The sequence below is a fragment of the Mesoplodon bidens genome (assembly GCF_964165515.1).
Source record: "Mesoplodon bidens genome assembly, chromosome: 8".
NCBI classification, from domain to species: domain Eukaryota; kingdom Metazoa; phylum Chordata; class Mammalia; order Artiodactyla; family Ziphiidae; genus Mesoplodon; species Mesoplodon bidens.
The window spans coordinates 60,867,600-60,884,552 of NC_138165.1; the positions used below are offsets into that span (position 1 = coordinate 60,867,600).

The window sequence follows — 16,953 nt, forward strand, 5'->3', positions numbered from 1 at the left end:
GTCTGAAACATTAAGTGATGTAAGCATTACTAAAAAGTATTAAGCATATGGTCATTTTCTTTCTTTTTAAATTAAATTAACCTCACACCAAAATGAAAACCAACATGATGAGAATGGTTAGTCTTAAATTTGAAGAGCAAAACTGCCAACTTCTCCTTATTGAGCTTATTGGCTGCCAGTATAATCATCCCCACCAATTTAGGAAATCCCCAAAGCGATGAGAAATCAGAGGAGGGCTCTTAACTGACAGCCAACAACATAAACTTCTAAGGGCTATGGCATCACAGCAACAAAAAACTGCTGTGAACTGCAATGGGTCAAGATTACTGCATGATTCAGGATTCATATACTAAGACTGGATATTAACCAGGCAACACCACACCCACATGAAAACATCTCAGGAAACTAGAGAGATAGGCCTTGAGTGAAGAGAATGAACCTGAAAAAGAAAACAAGATTGAACTCTTGTACTACAGAATGGGTTAAAGAAAGACATTTCACACCAGAATTCTTCCTTCTGGTTGTCCTTATTATACCAGACAGAACACAGTGCTACTAGGAGAGGCTCAAGACTCACTTCAGCTATGGCTTACCTTCTTTCTACTCTTACAGGTATATACTCCAAGGGCATGCTTAAGAACAGGCCCTGTCCTTCTGGAACTGTGCAGTGTAGGTGCCTCATGTACCTATCAGCATTTATGCAAAGCTCCGGGGACTCTCCCATGGCCCCTAATACCAAGTCATCCCTATACAAAAAGGGAAAAGCAACCATACCTATTTTAGAGTGACTATGTATTTCCTTAAATATATTATCTGATTCCCACATAGGGGCAGATGTGTAAGTTGGTTATTTGACATATAATCTATTTTCTGGTTAAAACAATGTTATTGAAGAGATTTTTACATTACCCAGGTTAGTCCAAAAGAGTCTAACGAACCACAGTTTTGCTGAAGCACCGTGTTAAAGGAATTATATAGCACCTTACCATGAGGGGCAAAGGTTTCTATGGGGAAGAGCTTTTACAGCTCCAATTTGGAATTTCCTCCTGTACATGCTTCTACAAGGACACTGTAGCAGAATAGGGACAGATGAATATGAAGGCAGCTAAAGGTCAGGTAAAAAAATAGCTGCTATGGAGGCTAGTACTTCCTACTGTGCACACACACCCTAAGCCAATTCCCGTCTCTAACTTTTTGATTTAACACATACCCTGAGAGCCAATTGGCTTCTCTTTATCCACTGTACCAACTATCTGTTTTAAAACATCTCTTTTTCTTGCCTCATAGCAGAACAGAACTCAAAGATATTCTGTATCTTTCTAATCTCTACAGAAAACATGCAGCTCTTGAGAGGTTTACTGAAGATTTCTTCTTTTAGGAAAGATGGGGGAAACAAGCAGGGAATAAAAAGACTCCCTTTTATTGTCACTCTCTGCTAGCAGGGAAGATGAAAGTGGCATAGGTTTTCACGGGGTGTTTATGTTGAAATATCAAACTCAGGCTGGCCTACCTAGCACAAAAACAGGACTGAGTAGGAGCTGTGGAATGAAGAAATGGAGGCCATCACAGGTAGCAGTAGGTTAAGGAAGAAAGTCTGGGCATGGGAGACAGTTCAGAGTATCAATAATAGGAAAAGGAAGACCTGTGGCCCACTGAGCTACCCATTTTTTTTTTTTAATGTACATGGATTTGCCTCTGCTTTCAAAATAAATAATCCAAAAAGACTTTCTTCATCCCTTGGTTTTTAAATTAATAAGCTAAGTGTCACCATTCTCTGAATCCTTTGTGTTCTAGATACAGGCCTGTATCTAAGCCTAAAATATTCTTCTCCAGGTAGCAAATGCCTATTCATCCTAAACTGTGACTCTTCTGAAAAATTTTCCATGACCTTCACTCAGTACAGTCAGTCACCTTTTTGACCTTGCTCTCCTAAGAGAACTCATCACATAGTAATTATTTACATATCTCCTCCCGCATCCTCAATAGACTGTAACTGAGGATAAACATTGTACTTCTTAATTACCTAATCACAGTGCCTGTCACAAAGTAGGTAATCAAAGGTTTGCTGAATGAAGCAGCCTATGTTAAATCCTAAGGATTTCTAAAAACCTTGCATTAAATTGACTGACATACCTAAAGGAAGAAAACATCCCAATCCACATACAGAAATGATTCAGTTCTCAACTTCCAACCATTATTCAAAGATTATTCTTTTCAGACTTCCTTGGTGGTGCAGTGGTTAAGAATCCGCCTGCCAATGCAGGGGACACGGGTTTGAGCCCTGGTCCAAGAAGATCCCACATGCCGCAGAGCAACTAAGCCCGGGCACCACAACTACTGAGCCTGCGCTCTAGAGCCCGCGTGCCACAACTACTGAAGCCCACATGCCTAGAGCCCGTGCTCTGCCACAAGAGAAGCCACCGCAATGAGAAGCCCATGCACCACATCAAAGAGTAGCCCCCACTCACAGCAACCAGAGAAAGCCCGCACGTAGCAATGAAGACCCAACGCAGCCAAAAATAAATAAAATAAAATAAATTTATTAAAAAAAAATAGAATCATTTTTTAAAAAAAGATTGTTCTTTTCTTTTTTAAACTCAAGAAGCAAGTTTGACTATGACCTTTAGGGGATGGAGGTAGGGTGTTGTAACTACGAATGAAATCTAAACATTTAATAAAAAAAAAAAGACATGCAGGCCTTCACACCACTTTAGAGTGACTTTCACAGCTTCATCCCAGAATAGCTCAAAACAGACTCCCGAGCTCTGATAACGTGACCCACCTTAAAAGACTCCATATCTGAGAGCAGACAGGCACTCTGCATGCGTGCTCGGAGGTGAGCCCCTTCTGCCGATGTACCCAATTTAGCTAGAACCTCCGACTGCTCTTCTAGCAGATCTTCTGTCATTGGTGCTGGTTCCTGCGAAGCACAAAAGGACAAAGCTCGTGAATAGCTTTTTTTAGAGAAAGCAGAACTATAAAAATAGAACAAAGACAATTATTTCAGCTATAGCAGTCACAAGATATGTATTTAAAAGAATTCAGAGAAATTTGCAAGTTTTTTGGAACCTACGTGATAAAGTAACAAGAAGAATAAGTATGACTGTCAGCGCACTGCCCCCCCCACCCCCGCCAGCCAACAGATAAGATTATCATGTTTCCTTGACCATAGCTAAGACAGGAACTGGAGGCACTGAACATTTTCCTGCCTATTAATGATCAAGAAATGAAGTCCTAAGATATTTTTATGAATGCCATTACTAGTTGCAGCAAGGTTTTTATTATACCTAGTAAGAAGAAAATTGAAAAGAATTGAACCCCAAATAACTATATTTTATGTTGGAGGAGTAGCTTTGAGTTTATGTTCCAAACACATTCAAATTACCAATTCCCACAAGAAGTTGTTTTTTACTTTGGGAAATCAGAGACATTATATATTTTAATGGTAACCCCAAATAAAACAGCAGCTAAGGCAAATCTAAAGGAAAATACAACCATAGAATCATTAAGAGAGAGACAGAAAACATTTCAAAACTGTTCAAGGAGGCTTAGGAAAGTTCTCTGAGAATTGATTCCATTAAATTTTATATTTGAAATATGAAGAACTCAACAACCCAGAGACTAACCAAACAAATCTTGCCTGCTTTGTTGTTAAAGGCAGAAAAACATGAACTCCTTTATTCCTAAATAGGATAAGAGCTAGCAGAAGTAAGTGTCTTGTCCATAAACAGATTCCTTCTAGATTTCAGGAGCTTACTATTAAGCAAGTTTTCTTAGCCTCAGTACTACTGACAGTTTAGACTGGATAATTCTGTCGTGGTGCCTGTTCTATGCATTGTACGATGTTTAGCAGCATAACTCTGGCCTCTGTAGTAGTACCACTACTGCCTGTAGTACCACTCCACCTCATGACAATCAAAAATGTTTCCAGACCTTGCCAAATACCCCTGGGAGGCAAAACACACTCCCCAGTTGAGAACCACTTCCACAGAGATAAATAATTTTTGCAGATATCTGTCAGAAATAAAGTAGAAGCATGGTAAAGGTATGGCATTCAAAACACAGCAACAAACAAAAGAAAGTAACTTTTTTCTTGTATCATTCTCATTTTTGAAACAAAGCTACAAGGGCACTTACAAACAGAAACAGTGCTGGAGAGAATATAAATCTTCCCAGACAACAATCTGGAAATCAATACATGGCAAGCATTTATGATCATGCCCTCTGACCCAAGAATTCCACTTCTAGAAATATCACTGTAGTATTATTTATAACAGTGTGAAAATTGGAAAGAATCTGAATGTACAATAACAGGCAAATGGTTTGATATAGGAAAAAATGGGAAGGAACTACTTTAACAGTGATTATCTCTGGATTATGGAATTACGAGCTTTTGTTTTGCTTTCTCTATAGTGAACATGCATCACTTTCAAAGTCTCACACTGATACTTGGGGTTGAATAATAACTGGTAAGACAGTATGACAGACTGGTTAAGAGTTTGGGCTCTAGAAACAACATGCCTGTGTTTGAATCCCAGCTGTATAACCTTGGGCAATTACTCCAGCTTTATATGACTCACTGTTGTGAAGAATAGATCCTGGCACAAGCTCAATAAACACTTGCAATTAGAGACAAAATACTTAGGTTGTATTTTAAGTTTTTTACTCTACTTTCCCTATGATATCAAAATTCCTCAGATTCAAAAATAACATGAATCTCCAATGAAGCAGTATACTCAGGAGCAGAGGCCCTCATTATTTCCATTAAAAAGGAACTCCTTTTCATTGTCCTTTAGCCTCCTGAGGGAAGGGAGGAGATACTGAAAGGATACTGACGACCCCTCCCCACCTGGGAACTCTGGCCAACTGTAAGTGAAAAACATGATCAAGAGGAATACAAGCAGCAAAGAGCATGAGGGCCACACATTCTTATATGTACCATTTCTGAATATGCCCAAAGCTTTCTCATACACATGATCTCATCGCTGATCACTGAGAAGTCATCAGTGCATTTTACATGTGGTGAAACTGAATGCAGAGATAGCATCTTGCCCACCATCATCGAAGTGGCAAACTCTCAAGTGGCAAACTGAAGGGAGAATCTAGGACATCTATCTAACGCTGGCTTTGAGAACTATTAGTTTGGATCTAATCCACTACCTAAGAACTCTTGCTTTAACAGATTCTCTACAAATTTCTCTTCTAGCCCTGGCTCTAAAATGCTGAGTAAAATTTTTAAGCCTTTCCTAGCCATAAATTTTAGGTTGACCTAAGTCTACATGAAAGGAATATGGGAATGTATTTAACTTCTTAGAAGTGGGACCTATATAAAGTCTTATTATTTACTTTTTCTTTTTGGTGAAGTGGCAATGGATTGACAGCACATTTTATGCTAATTTCTAAAGTCTGAAATTATAATGGTTTCAACTGGGATCATTTTGAATTCCAAACATTTTCTATAAGTACATATACATTGGTTATAATTCAAATAAGATTAACTGTAAAGTAAGAAAGTAAAACAGATTAAAAATTTGCCCCGATTTACCTAAAGGTAAGACAAAAATTAATTTCTAAATACATAAGATGCATGTTGAGAGAAAAATAAGTTTAAATTATTCCAGATTTGGATTACAAATTTGAATGTGGAAACTAAAGCATCTGAAATAAATGAAGAAGACATAGCATTCTGCAGAAAAATAAAGCTTGAGCTTCCAGAACAACTTCCTCTGACTCTTCATTAACCCAATCAAACCAACATATATGAAACAAGTTCATTAAAAATAGGGAGTACTGTTAATTAAAACTTGGAAAAAGCACATAAAAAATTAAACTTCACTTAACACTTACATGCCAAATATCTTTAAATATGGTATGTAATTTAACCCTGAACAACCCAGAGTAATACAAACTATTATTGGTTTTTAAAGTATTTAATATTTGTTTATTAAATAAATAAATAGGTAGGGTTTTCAAACTGAAGATACATTAGAACAAGACAGAAATACTTTCATTTTTTTCTTCTTGTCAACCACTGATCATATGACAAATTTTTAAACAGTATTTTTTTTTTTTTTCTTTTTTTTTTGCGGTACGCGGGCCTCTCACTGTTGTGGCCTCTCCCATTGCAGAGCACAGGCTCCGGACGCACAGGCCCAGAGGCCATGGCTCACGGGTCCAACCACTCCGCAGCATGTGGGATCTTCCCGGACCGGGGCACGAACCCGCATCCCCTGCATCGGCAGGCGGACTCTCAACCACTGCGCCACCAGGGAAGCCCTAAACAGTATTTTTTGAAGTATAATCAACATACAATAATTTAAAGGGTACATTTGTTAAGTACATACCCATGAAGCAGTCACTACAATCAAGATAAAAAGCTTCCTTATGCCCATTTTTGGAAAGTCTATCAAAAAGTGACTAGATAAATGATCTGTGCTATATCCATGCTGAGGAACACTACTAAGCAATAAAAATGAATGAACTACTGATACACACAACATATATGAAATCTCAAAATAATTATACTAAAAGAATTCACACAAAAACTATACTGTAATTACATAAAATTTATATAAAATTCTAGAAAATGCAAACTTTTTTTTAAGAGAGAAAAACAAGGCTCAGAAAGGAAACATAGCCTCTACTAGCAATACTAGCTAAAAATAAGGGTGGTGCCAGGCTACAAATCTAGCTCTACTAGATGCCTACATCCCAGTCTATGCCACAAGATCTCAATACCAACTGCATGCACTCCAACAAAATTTGAAAAAATATACACTTGGTTTCTAGCATTAGAATAATCTGTCCTAGTACTAACAGTTAGTGATGAAGTATCTAAAATATAATTACTTTTAAAATAATATAAAGAAGCAAAAAGATAAGGCCTGTCAAACAAACAAACAAAACTAATGTCATAAATGACAGCCACCTGGCAAAGAAACAATATAAGCATGGGAAAAAAAGTTAACAGAATCCATGTTTTAAAATTATCAAGCAATCATCCCAACATCCCACTGCACAATTATTACAACTGATCAACCCATCTCAAAATATGAAAACTGGTTAAAAAACCTTTTAAGTCAATCCTTGCAACCTGCGAAGCAATACTAGCCTCTTAGGTCTTATATAAGAAAAAGTCCTCAAAAGAATAATAGCCTAGAGTCTGTCATACAGAGTGAAGTAAGCCAGAAATACCGTATATTAATGCATATATGTGGAATCTAGAAAAACGGTACAGATGAACCTATTCGTAGGGCAGGAGTAGAGACATAGATATAGAGAACAGACATGTGGACACGGCGGGGGGTGGGGGGGAAGGGGAGGGTGGGACAAAATTGGGAGATTAGGTTTGACATAAATACACCACCATGTGTAAAATAGCTAGCTAGTGGGAACCTGGTGTACAGCACAGGGAGCTCAGCTTGGTGCTCTGTGATGGCCTAGATGGGTGGGATGGGTGGGGGGGTGGGAGGGAGGTCCAAGAGGGAGGGGATATAGGTATACATATAGCTGATTCACTTCATTGTACAGCAGAAACTAACACAACACTGTAAAGCAATTTTACTCCAATTAAAAAAAAAAAAGAATAGCCAAAAATTGAGTACTTATTTTGGACTAGACATGGTATCATTCACTTATCATATTTAAAACTCACTATTTCATTTAGAACTCACAATTATCTTATGATTACCTCAATATGTAGGACAAACATTTGATAAAATACAATACCTGATCATGAAAAAAACTCTCAGAAACTAGGGATAGGAGAAAATTTCCTTCATATGATAAATGATACCTACAAAAGATATACTCAAAGATTATCACATGCTTTTCTTCTGAGATTGGGAACAAGAGGAGGATGTCCACTGTTCAACACTGTACCTGAGGTCCTAGCCAGTACAATAAGAAATGAAGAAGAATTAAAAAGTGTACAGGCCAGAAAATCATAATTCAAATTGTCTATTAACAGATAACATGACTGTGCGTATAGAAAACTCCAAATATACTAGAAACAATAAGTGAATGTAATAAGATTGTTAGATTCAAGGTCAATATACAATAATAAACTATTTCTACATATCAGGGAAAATGTTTTTAAATGAAATTTAAAAATACCATTTACAATATTTGAAAAATTACAAATATTATACTTTGACATAAATCTAATAAAAGATATGCAAACCCTCTACATTAAAAAGTAAAAAACACTGATAAGAGAAAGTAAAAGGAACATTCAATAAAATGAAAGACATTTCATGGTCACGAGACTCAATATTGTTAAGATATCAATTCTCTCCAATGCAATGCAATGCTATTTCTAAATCTAATTTGATACAATATGAATTAAAATCCCAGCAGGATTATGTTATGTGTGGAAACTGACAAAACAGTTTCCCAAATTTACATAAAAAGGAAAAGAAGAGTCAAGATAATCTTGAAGAACAAAGTTAGAAGATTTAAACTACAAGATAGAAAGATTTTTATAAAACTATAGTAATAAGGACAGTACATTACTGGCAGAAGGATAAACAAAGGGACTAACAGAATAAATAGTCCAGAAAGAGACCAACACACATACAATCACTTGATTTACAACAAAGATGTCACTGCCACTCCATAGGAAAAAGCAGGTCTTCTGAATAATGGTGTTGGAACATAACTGTACATACACCCTTACAGAAAAAAGAGAATCTTAATCTCTTCCACACACCAAACACAGTCAATTTGAGGTGGATCACAAACATAAATGTGATAGGTAAAACCATAAAGCTTCCAGAAGAAAACACAAGAGAATATCTCCAGGACCTTGGAGTAGTTAATTTCTTAACAGGAGACAAAAGCAGTATCCACATAAGAAAAATATTGGTAGATCAGACCTTATTAAAATTAAAAATGCCTATTCAACAAAAGGCATCATTAAGAAAGTGAATAGGCAAGGCACCGACTAGGAGAAATTATTTGTTATAGATAGACAGACAGACAGATACAGATATATACACCTCAGAACTCATATCCAGAATATATGAAGAATTCCTACAAAGCAATAGGGAAAAAGACGACTAATTTTGAAAAAACAGGTAAAGGTCTTGAACAGGTACTTGACCAAGAAAATATCCAAGTGGGCAATAAATATATGAAAATGTGTTCAGTGTCATTATTCATCAGGGAAATGTGAAAACATGAGATACTACTACATACCCCTCAGAAAGGCAAAAATTAAAATGATTGAAATTATCAAGTGTTCAGAGAAGAGTTAACATAGCAGGCCTTAGACTATTATCCTCAGAAAGGCCTGTTTGCAAAGTTGGCCCTCGGCTGGCTTCTGGGAACCTGGATTCTGGCAGAGTCCCACCATACTCAGAACTGATAAAAATGGTTCACTATGCATAAACTCTTTGTGCAAACAATATGGTTTATGCTGAATACCTGCTTTCCTTCTGGGAGTCTGGAATTTTGGCACATGCTAGGCAGAGGGTGCTTTGTGACCAGGGCCCAGTAAAAAAAAAAACCCTGAGCACTGAGCCTGTGACAAGTTTCCCTAGTAGATAACATTTCACATGTGGTCATGATCAGTTGTGAAGTTAAGTGCATCTTGTGTGACTGTACTGCAAGGAGACTCTTGGAAGCTTGTGCTTGATATCCTCTGAACTTTGTCCCATGTGCCATTTCCTTTCACTGATTTTGCTTTGTGTCCCTTTGCTCTATTAAGTTACAGCTGTGAGCATGACTATATACTGAGTCCTCCAAGCAAATCACCAAACATGGGAGTGGTGTTGGGACCCCTGACACACCAAATGTAAGAGATTATGTGGAATAAACCACAATTATTATGCATTGTTGGAGGGAATGTAAATTAGTTCAACCACTTTGGGAGACTGTTTAGCAATATCAAACATATTGCTACCACATGGCCCAACAATTCTACTCTTAAGAATATATCCAAAAGAAAATGAGTATGTTCACCAAAAGACACATAAGAATTTTCGTTTGTTTATAATAGCTCAAACTGTAAACAACTCAAATTGCATCAGCAGGTGAATGGATAAGCAATGTAAGAATTGAGTGGCATATTCATATAACAGAATACTATAAAGTAATAAAATATGCACAAATACTGATTCATATAATGACATACATGAATCCCACAGATGGTTGTTAAATAAAAAGCACAACACAAGAGTACATAATTCCATTCATATATAAAAGAGCAAGCAAAGTATGATTACATTTATGATATTCAAAAATTGACAAAACTAACCTATGCTGATATAAGTTAGAAAAAAGAGTTACCTGGAGGGGAGTACTCAATACATCTGTCTGTTTAAATTTTTAAAAATTATATTAAAAATTCAGTTCCTTAGTTGCACTAGCCACATTTCAAGCACTCAGTAGCTACATATAATGGCTATAGTACTAGAGAACACAGAAAATATACATGTCCATCTTCACAGAAAGTTCTACTGATCATTGCTGTTCTAGGAAGATGAGAATTTTCTATATCTTGATATGGGTGGTAGTTACATGAGTTTTTATTTTTATTTTTTTATTTTTCTGAGTCAATTTTTTTTATTCAGATATAATTGACATATAACATTCTATTAGTTTTACATGGGTTTTTAAATATGAAAAAACTCACCAAGCTGTACACTTAAGATTTGTGCACTTTATTTAGTTATAATTAACTCAATAGATAAGTAAACAAATGTTTTTAAAATAACTAGGAGAAAACATACACAATGTATATAACAGAGGATTTATATCTAATATATGAAGGACTCATATAAATCATTAAGAATAGGACAGCAACATAAAAGAAAAATGGAATGCAATTCACAGGAAAGGATGGCATAACATATTAAAAGATACTTAGGTTCATCAAAAATCAGGGAACTACATTCTAGAACACTGAGACACCACTTTTGCCCATCGTATTGGCAAAAATTATTTTTGACTGGTAATGTCAATTAGAAAAAAAATTAAATTAAATATGAATACAAGTAACATGAGTGCAAGAACCTTACTATATAGTTTGCTACTAAAATCCTAAGGCCTAGGACAGTGGTTGGCATATATTAGACACTCAATACATATTTATGGAGGAAGAAAGTGTAAAAGGAAAGTTGGGGAGAGAATGTTATTCCCTTACTCCTATATTCATCAATGACAGGGTATAAAATAGGTGCAGCCCTTTTGAAGAGGAATTTTATAGCTTATATATCTGTTTTTCTAGAAATTCCATTTTTCATCTCTTCCTTAGAGAGACACTTATGTGAACAGATAATATATGAAAAACTACAAGAATCTGCTACATTACTGTAGCACTGTAATAGCAATAAGCTGCAAATAACATATTGTGCATTAAGAGGGTAATGGTTCAATAAGCTTATCACTCTTCCATGCCGTGGAATATTACACAGCAATTAAAGAGATGAAGTAGATCTACATGTAATGACATGAAGAGATCTTCAAGACACATTAGGTTAAAAAACTACACACCAATGCACACGTTTTTAAAAATCCACAAAATTATGTATGATATGCATACACATACATACATCAAAGCATAGAAACAGGTGTAAGAAATTATAACCCAAACCAATAATAGTGGTTACTTCTACAGATGAGAATTGGAATTAGTGGGTGGTGGCTTTTACTTTTTCTAGGTTGAGTTTTTCACAATAAAATGTATTCACTTATTACCTATGCAAAAAAACCCAACAAAAACTATTGCTCTTCCTTAGGTTTTGAGTTGTTGCTATTCTACTTCCTAATTGTATAAAATGGATTCAAACTGCATATTACAACAGATAAAAACTAATTATATAATTAAAGAATTTTTACTTTTGTTCTTCCAATATTTTTGGATTTTGTTTTTTTAAACACCTGAGTACCCACCACTAAGTTTAAGATGAACTAACAGATCACCTTATACATGATGAGCTACTATCTACTGAAACTTCAAAACATTTCTCAGTTGTACAAATATTAGACCTAAAAGCCCCAACAGTCAAATTTACAGATCTTTGAACATAGAACTGTTTAAAGAATTGCCTCTACCCAAAGCAATCATCTCTTACTAGGATAAAGTTATATAACCAACAAAAAATAACACTTAAAGAACCAGTCCATGTCCTACCTGGGTCACTGGAATATAGAGAGGTTCTCCATTATGTAGCAGTGTAAGTTTCCCATGCTGATGGAGTCGTCCTTCTGGCTTTAAACTTGCCATCTCCTTAGGTCCTCCTTTCTTGCCACTCTCTTGTCCATTTCCCTTAAGTTCTTCAGTATCACTTAGGCATTCAAAAAATTCTTCCTCGCTGTCACTCCAAGAATCCCATGATTTTCCCACCTCTCCCTTTTCCTTATCCATATCTTTTAGATTGTCGGGCCCCAGCTGGTCTCCAGATTTTCCAGCATCCCCTGAATATGTATTAGTTACATTATCTGAAGGACTTGTCTTTCTCCCCTCATCACGTGCCTTCTTTCGTTCAATACAACAATTTAACATCTGAAAAAACATTCATGTTTGAATTGTTAGGCAGTTAGTCAGACATGAGCAGGTCCCTGCCCCATTCTGGACAGGGTCATCCTTCTCTCCCGGACCTGGACACCGGTGATCAGAACACGCCCAGAGATACTCCCTTTTGTGGTCAAGGACTGCTAAGTTTCCAGCCTTATTACGACCAACCTAGATAAGACCCACCAGCATAGGTTGGCGCGGGAGCACCAAGACCTAAAAGGTGATTCAAAGTAACCCAGGGCTCATTTTGCCATATTTGTAATAAATGAGCACTGCAGTTTCCCCCCCACGCCCATAGGTTTCACTTGGGTGCTTATGCGTTAAGCGCCTGCGCACAAGGAGATAAGTTACTTAACCTAAAGCTGTCAATCAACTTGTCAGTCAAATGACACATGAAGGGACTTTCCGCCTGAAAAGCCAACCCTATCCCCACTGCAGGATGGCTTCTGGTTTCCAGACAGCCCGCTCTCATCCTTTCTCAGGAGTGTACTTCCGCTTTGCTTAATAAAACTTCTGCTGCTTAAAACTGCTCTCTGTCTCTCGACTGAAGTTTTTCCTTCAGGAGGACAAGGATGACTGAAGTTTTTCCTTCAGGAGGACAAGGACTGAAGAAATAGCCGTTCTGCCGGTGACAGTTACAGTAAAATAAAAATCTATCCACTACTTGAATATTTTATTTTCTTTCTCCACCCTTTCCCTGGACCTTGTTGTGAATGACAATGACTTAAGTAACCTACAGCACCACAATGAGAATAGCCTATAATCCATTATCACATTTAATATCAGAATAAGCTCCGATTGAACCAAGACCACATTTATATACTGTCACTGGGAAATCTTTACCTGTAGTTTCTGATGCAGTAAACAACATCTTAGATCTGGGGGTCCACTTGCTAATCTATCAAATAAAGTAGTGGGAAAAACAGCTTAGTAAAATTGCTTCAGATATTCGTATTTTTATACTACCATATATTTTAGCCACATTGATAAATCAAAACTAGGTTTCTATAGATAAGGCAACTGAGATGGACCAAATAAAATTAAAAGATCAAAATTTATTTTATCACCCTAGTCCATAATTCACCAACAGTAACAGCAAACTAGTGATAGCTCTCAAGCTAACAGAAACTCGAAAAAAATTTTAAAGCCTAGAAATTCACCCTAGGAAGTAGCTAGCATATAGTATTTCATGCCTTACAAAAGAGATTATACTATACATTCATTTCTCAATCATTATGGTGGATTCTCAATATAAAATCCACTGATCTCCACCTCTCTTTTGCTAAAGGGAGCCTGGACTGCCCCTAGGCTAAATCACTAGGTTCCCAGTAATCAGCCAAGAGAGAATCCAGCTAAGCAGAGGCTGGCAAATGACAGAAGAGTAAACATTTTTGGATCAAATACCACTTTATATTACTTATATCATGACTCTCCTCCCTTAGTTTGAGTAGCACACGTAAATGGGCAGTAACCTATGCAGTACCAACATATATGCTAACTAAACTCTTTAAATGAGATGTCAATATAAATTATACCAAAAAATTATAGGTAATGTCTAATACCTATGAAACTTATGAACTTTAAAGATGTTTTTTCCCCTCCAACTATAAAAATGTATGTTCATGACAGAAGATTTAGAACACAAATGTATACACAAATGTATAAAGAGCAAAATAAAAACATAATTCACACCTGGGAAAACTACTGTTAACATCTGGTTGTATTTCTTTCCAATTATTTTTCTATACATATTTCTATATATATTCTATATATTTTTCAATATTCTCTATCAGCATAATTGAAAGCATAGTTGAAAGCACTCTGTATACATAACACTATATTCTACTTTACTACAAATAGTGATCACTTTCTGTGTTATTAGAGATTCTTAGAAAAAAACTTTCCATTATAGAGACATATCATGATTTATTTAACCATTCTTTAATGTTTGATATTTAGGTTGTTTAACTTTTTTTTTCCTATTATAAATTTGCTGCAGTGACTACCTCTAAACAGAAATTGTGTCCTAAGTTTCTTACCACTTTCTTAGGGCAGATTTCCTAGAAGAGGAGAATTAATGGGTCAAAAGTCAAATTTTGCAAACAAACAAAAATCCTATCTCTAAAGCTGGAAACTGAAATTATTACCCTGGAATCAGAAAGTTGTTCTCCCATCTGAAACGCATTTCAAGAACAAACTCCTGCCAGAGATGTGCCACTCCTTTCAGCCCTCCATGGTAGAAATTGATCATACAAAGACACAAAGCCAATTTGTATGTTAAACTATCAGATGGTGCAGATTTGAACTGATTGTAGAGATTCTAAATTTAACAAAACAGAAACAAAGCAAAATTTGTTAACAACATATTTACATGTATAATCAAAAACTGTGTAGGCAGAGATTTTAATACTGAAATTAATCTATCCTACCAAACCGGCTTTTATCAAATGTCTAATACATTATTGCCTAAATTGTTCTTCGGCAGCTCCATGTTTTCAAGATGTGTATAAGTATCAAAAAGTGAAGCTATAGTTTAGTGAGCCTAAAGTTACAGCTTTCAATTTCTTCTGTGGAATCTTTAAGATATATTCCAAATTTCATGTGTTGTTATAAAAATCTTAATTACAAATGAGTACACACTTGTCAAAATCAAAAACATAATATCAGAACTGTATAAACTGAAAATGTAAAGCCTGCTTTTCCTCCTCAGTTCATGAAATCACTTCCCCAGAATAACTACTGTTAACAATTTGATATATCTGCACACCTGTCATTTAAACTCTCATTTCTCAATTTATCAAAGACTTGAAAGAGGAAAACATGAAAATTTTACTTCATTTTACATGTTACTTCATTAAAGAATTTTCCACTCTCTGTCCAGTTTTGAAATACAAAGAAGAATCTGCTGCAAAATGTAAATTTGATGATTTATGAAAAGTGTAAAATGAAGGCAATCCTATAACCATGCACAATATATTTGTTATTTTTTTCACTCTTTCCAGAAAAGTTCTTCTACCCAAAATATGTTATCTATGCCAATATTCTATAGTAGGGCATTGTCTGAATGAAGGCCATGATATCATCTTCACTCAAGTTTTACTAAGGTGATTTTTAAAATAAAAAGATCCTTATTTCAAAATAGAGAAAGCTTTATAGTGAGTGCTAGAAATTTTTCACATTTTCCTCATCCAAGTCTTTGATAAATTGAGAAAAGAAAGCTTAAATGACAGGTGTAGAGCTGTAAAACTGTTTACAGTAGTCATTGTTGTGAACTAGATTTCATGACTTTTGCTAGAAATATAGCAAAACCCCTAGAAATTCAATGCATTTAAAATATTTTAGGGCTCCCCTGGTGGTGCAGTGGTTAAGAATCCGCCTGCCAATACAGGGGACACAGGTTCAAGCCCTAGTCCGGGAAGATCCCACGTGCTGCAGAGCAACTAAGCCCATGAGCCACAGCTACTGAGCCTGTGCTCTAGAGATCGTGAGACACAACTACTGAGCCCACGTGCCACAACTACTGAAGCCCACACACCTAGAGCCCGTGCTCTGCAACAAGACAAGCCATCCCAATGAGAAGCCCACGCACTGCAATGAAAAGTAGTCCCCGCTCGCCACAACTAGAGAAAGGCCGCACACAGCAACGAAGACCCAGTGCAGCCAAAAATAAATAAATAAAACAAATATTTTTTAAATTTTAATTAAAAAATAAAATATTTTAATATTAATTTAATTAACTTACATATTCTTCACTCTCTAATAGAGGATTACTGTTGTCTGTTGAAGAAGTCCCATCTAATGGTTTCTCAGAAGCAGCATCAGGGAATAAGAACTTAGGAGGGAGGAAGAAAGAAAATAATCACAACTTCAATGAAATTTCTCATTTTGTTGACTTTTGTAACTCATATAAACACCAACTTTTTAATGGTTTTGTTTTTAAAATGATGAGAGTGCTCTTACTGTACTGCCCAGTTAGTTCTACAATATCTCAAACATTTTCTATTTTTCTTCAAAAATACATTGTTTCAGTGACTAGTCAATTTTAAAATCAGATTTTTCTTGAATGTAACCACCTGGTTCTGTGAATTGTTTAGTTTACAGAATGCAAAACCAGAATCTCTTCACTATGATTTCAGGCTCATCCAATGTCATTAAATTTTTTTTTAATGTTATTATTAAAAAGACAAAACTATAAAAGAAAATTTTAAAACACCCAAACATTCATGAGGCTCTGTAGAGAAGAATCATCCATGGGTTTTTATATATGAAATGCTACAAGTATGATATTAAAGACCTGTAATTTTATCTTACGAGATACCCATAGAAAGTGGGAAGCAGACTAAACCTGTAATGACCAGTGTATCTTTTCCACATGATTTCTGCTAACATGTGTGAGGGGGAGAGAGAGAGAGAGAGAGAGAGAGGGAGGGAGG

At 35.9% G+C, this 16,953-nt stretch overlaps 1 protein-coding gene across 2 annotated transcripts in view; it reads right to left on the reverse strand.

The window, feature by feature from the left end:
- RAB3GAP1 (RAB3 GTPase activating protein catalytic subunit 1) overlaps nucleotides 1-16,953 on the reverse strand; it is a 124,120-nt gene that overhangs the window by 20,983 nt on the left and 86,184 nt on the right. For both annotated transcript variants that reach the window (XM_081241606.1, XM_081241605.1), the window contains 5 exons: nucleotides 16,263-16,352; nucleotides 14,668-14,840; nucleotides 13,364-13,418; nucleotides 12,137-12,508; nucleotides 2,783-2,920 (listed from right to left, as the gene is read on the reverse strand). In XM_081241606.1, coding sequence (XP_081097732.1) covers nucleotides 2,783-2,920; nucleotides 12,137-12,508; nucleotides 13,364-13,418; nucleotides 14,668-14,840; nucleotides 16,263-16,352 — 828 coding nt within the window. The remainder of the gene's footprint in view (nucleotides 1-2,782; nucleotides 2,921-12,136; nucleotides 12,509-13,363; nucleotides 13,419-14,667; nucleotides 14,841-16,262; nucleotides 16,353-16,953) is intronic.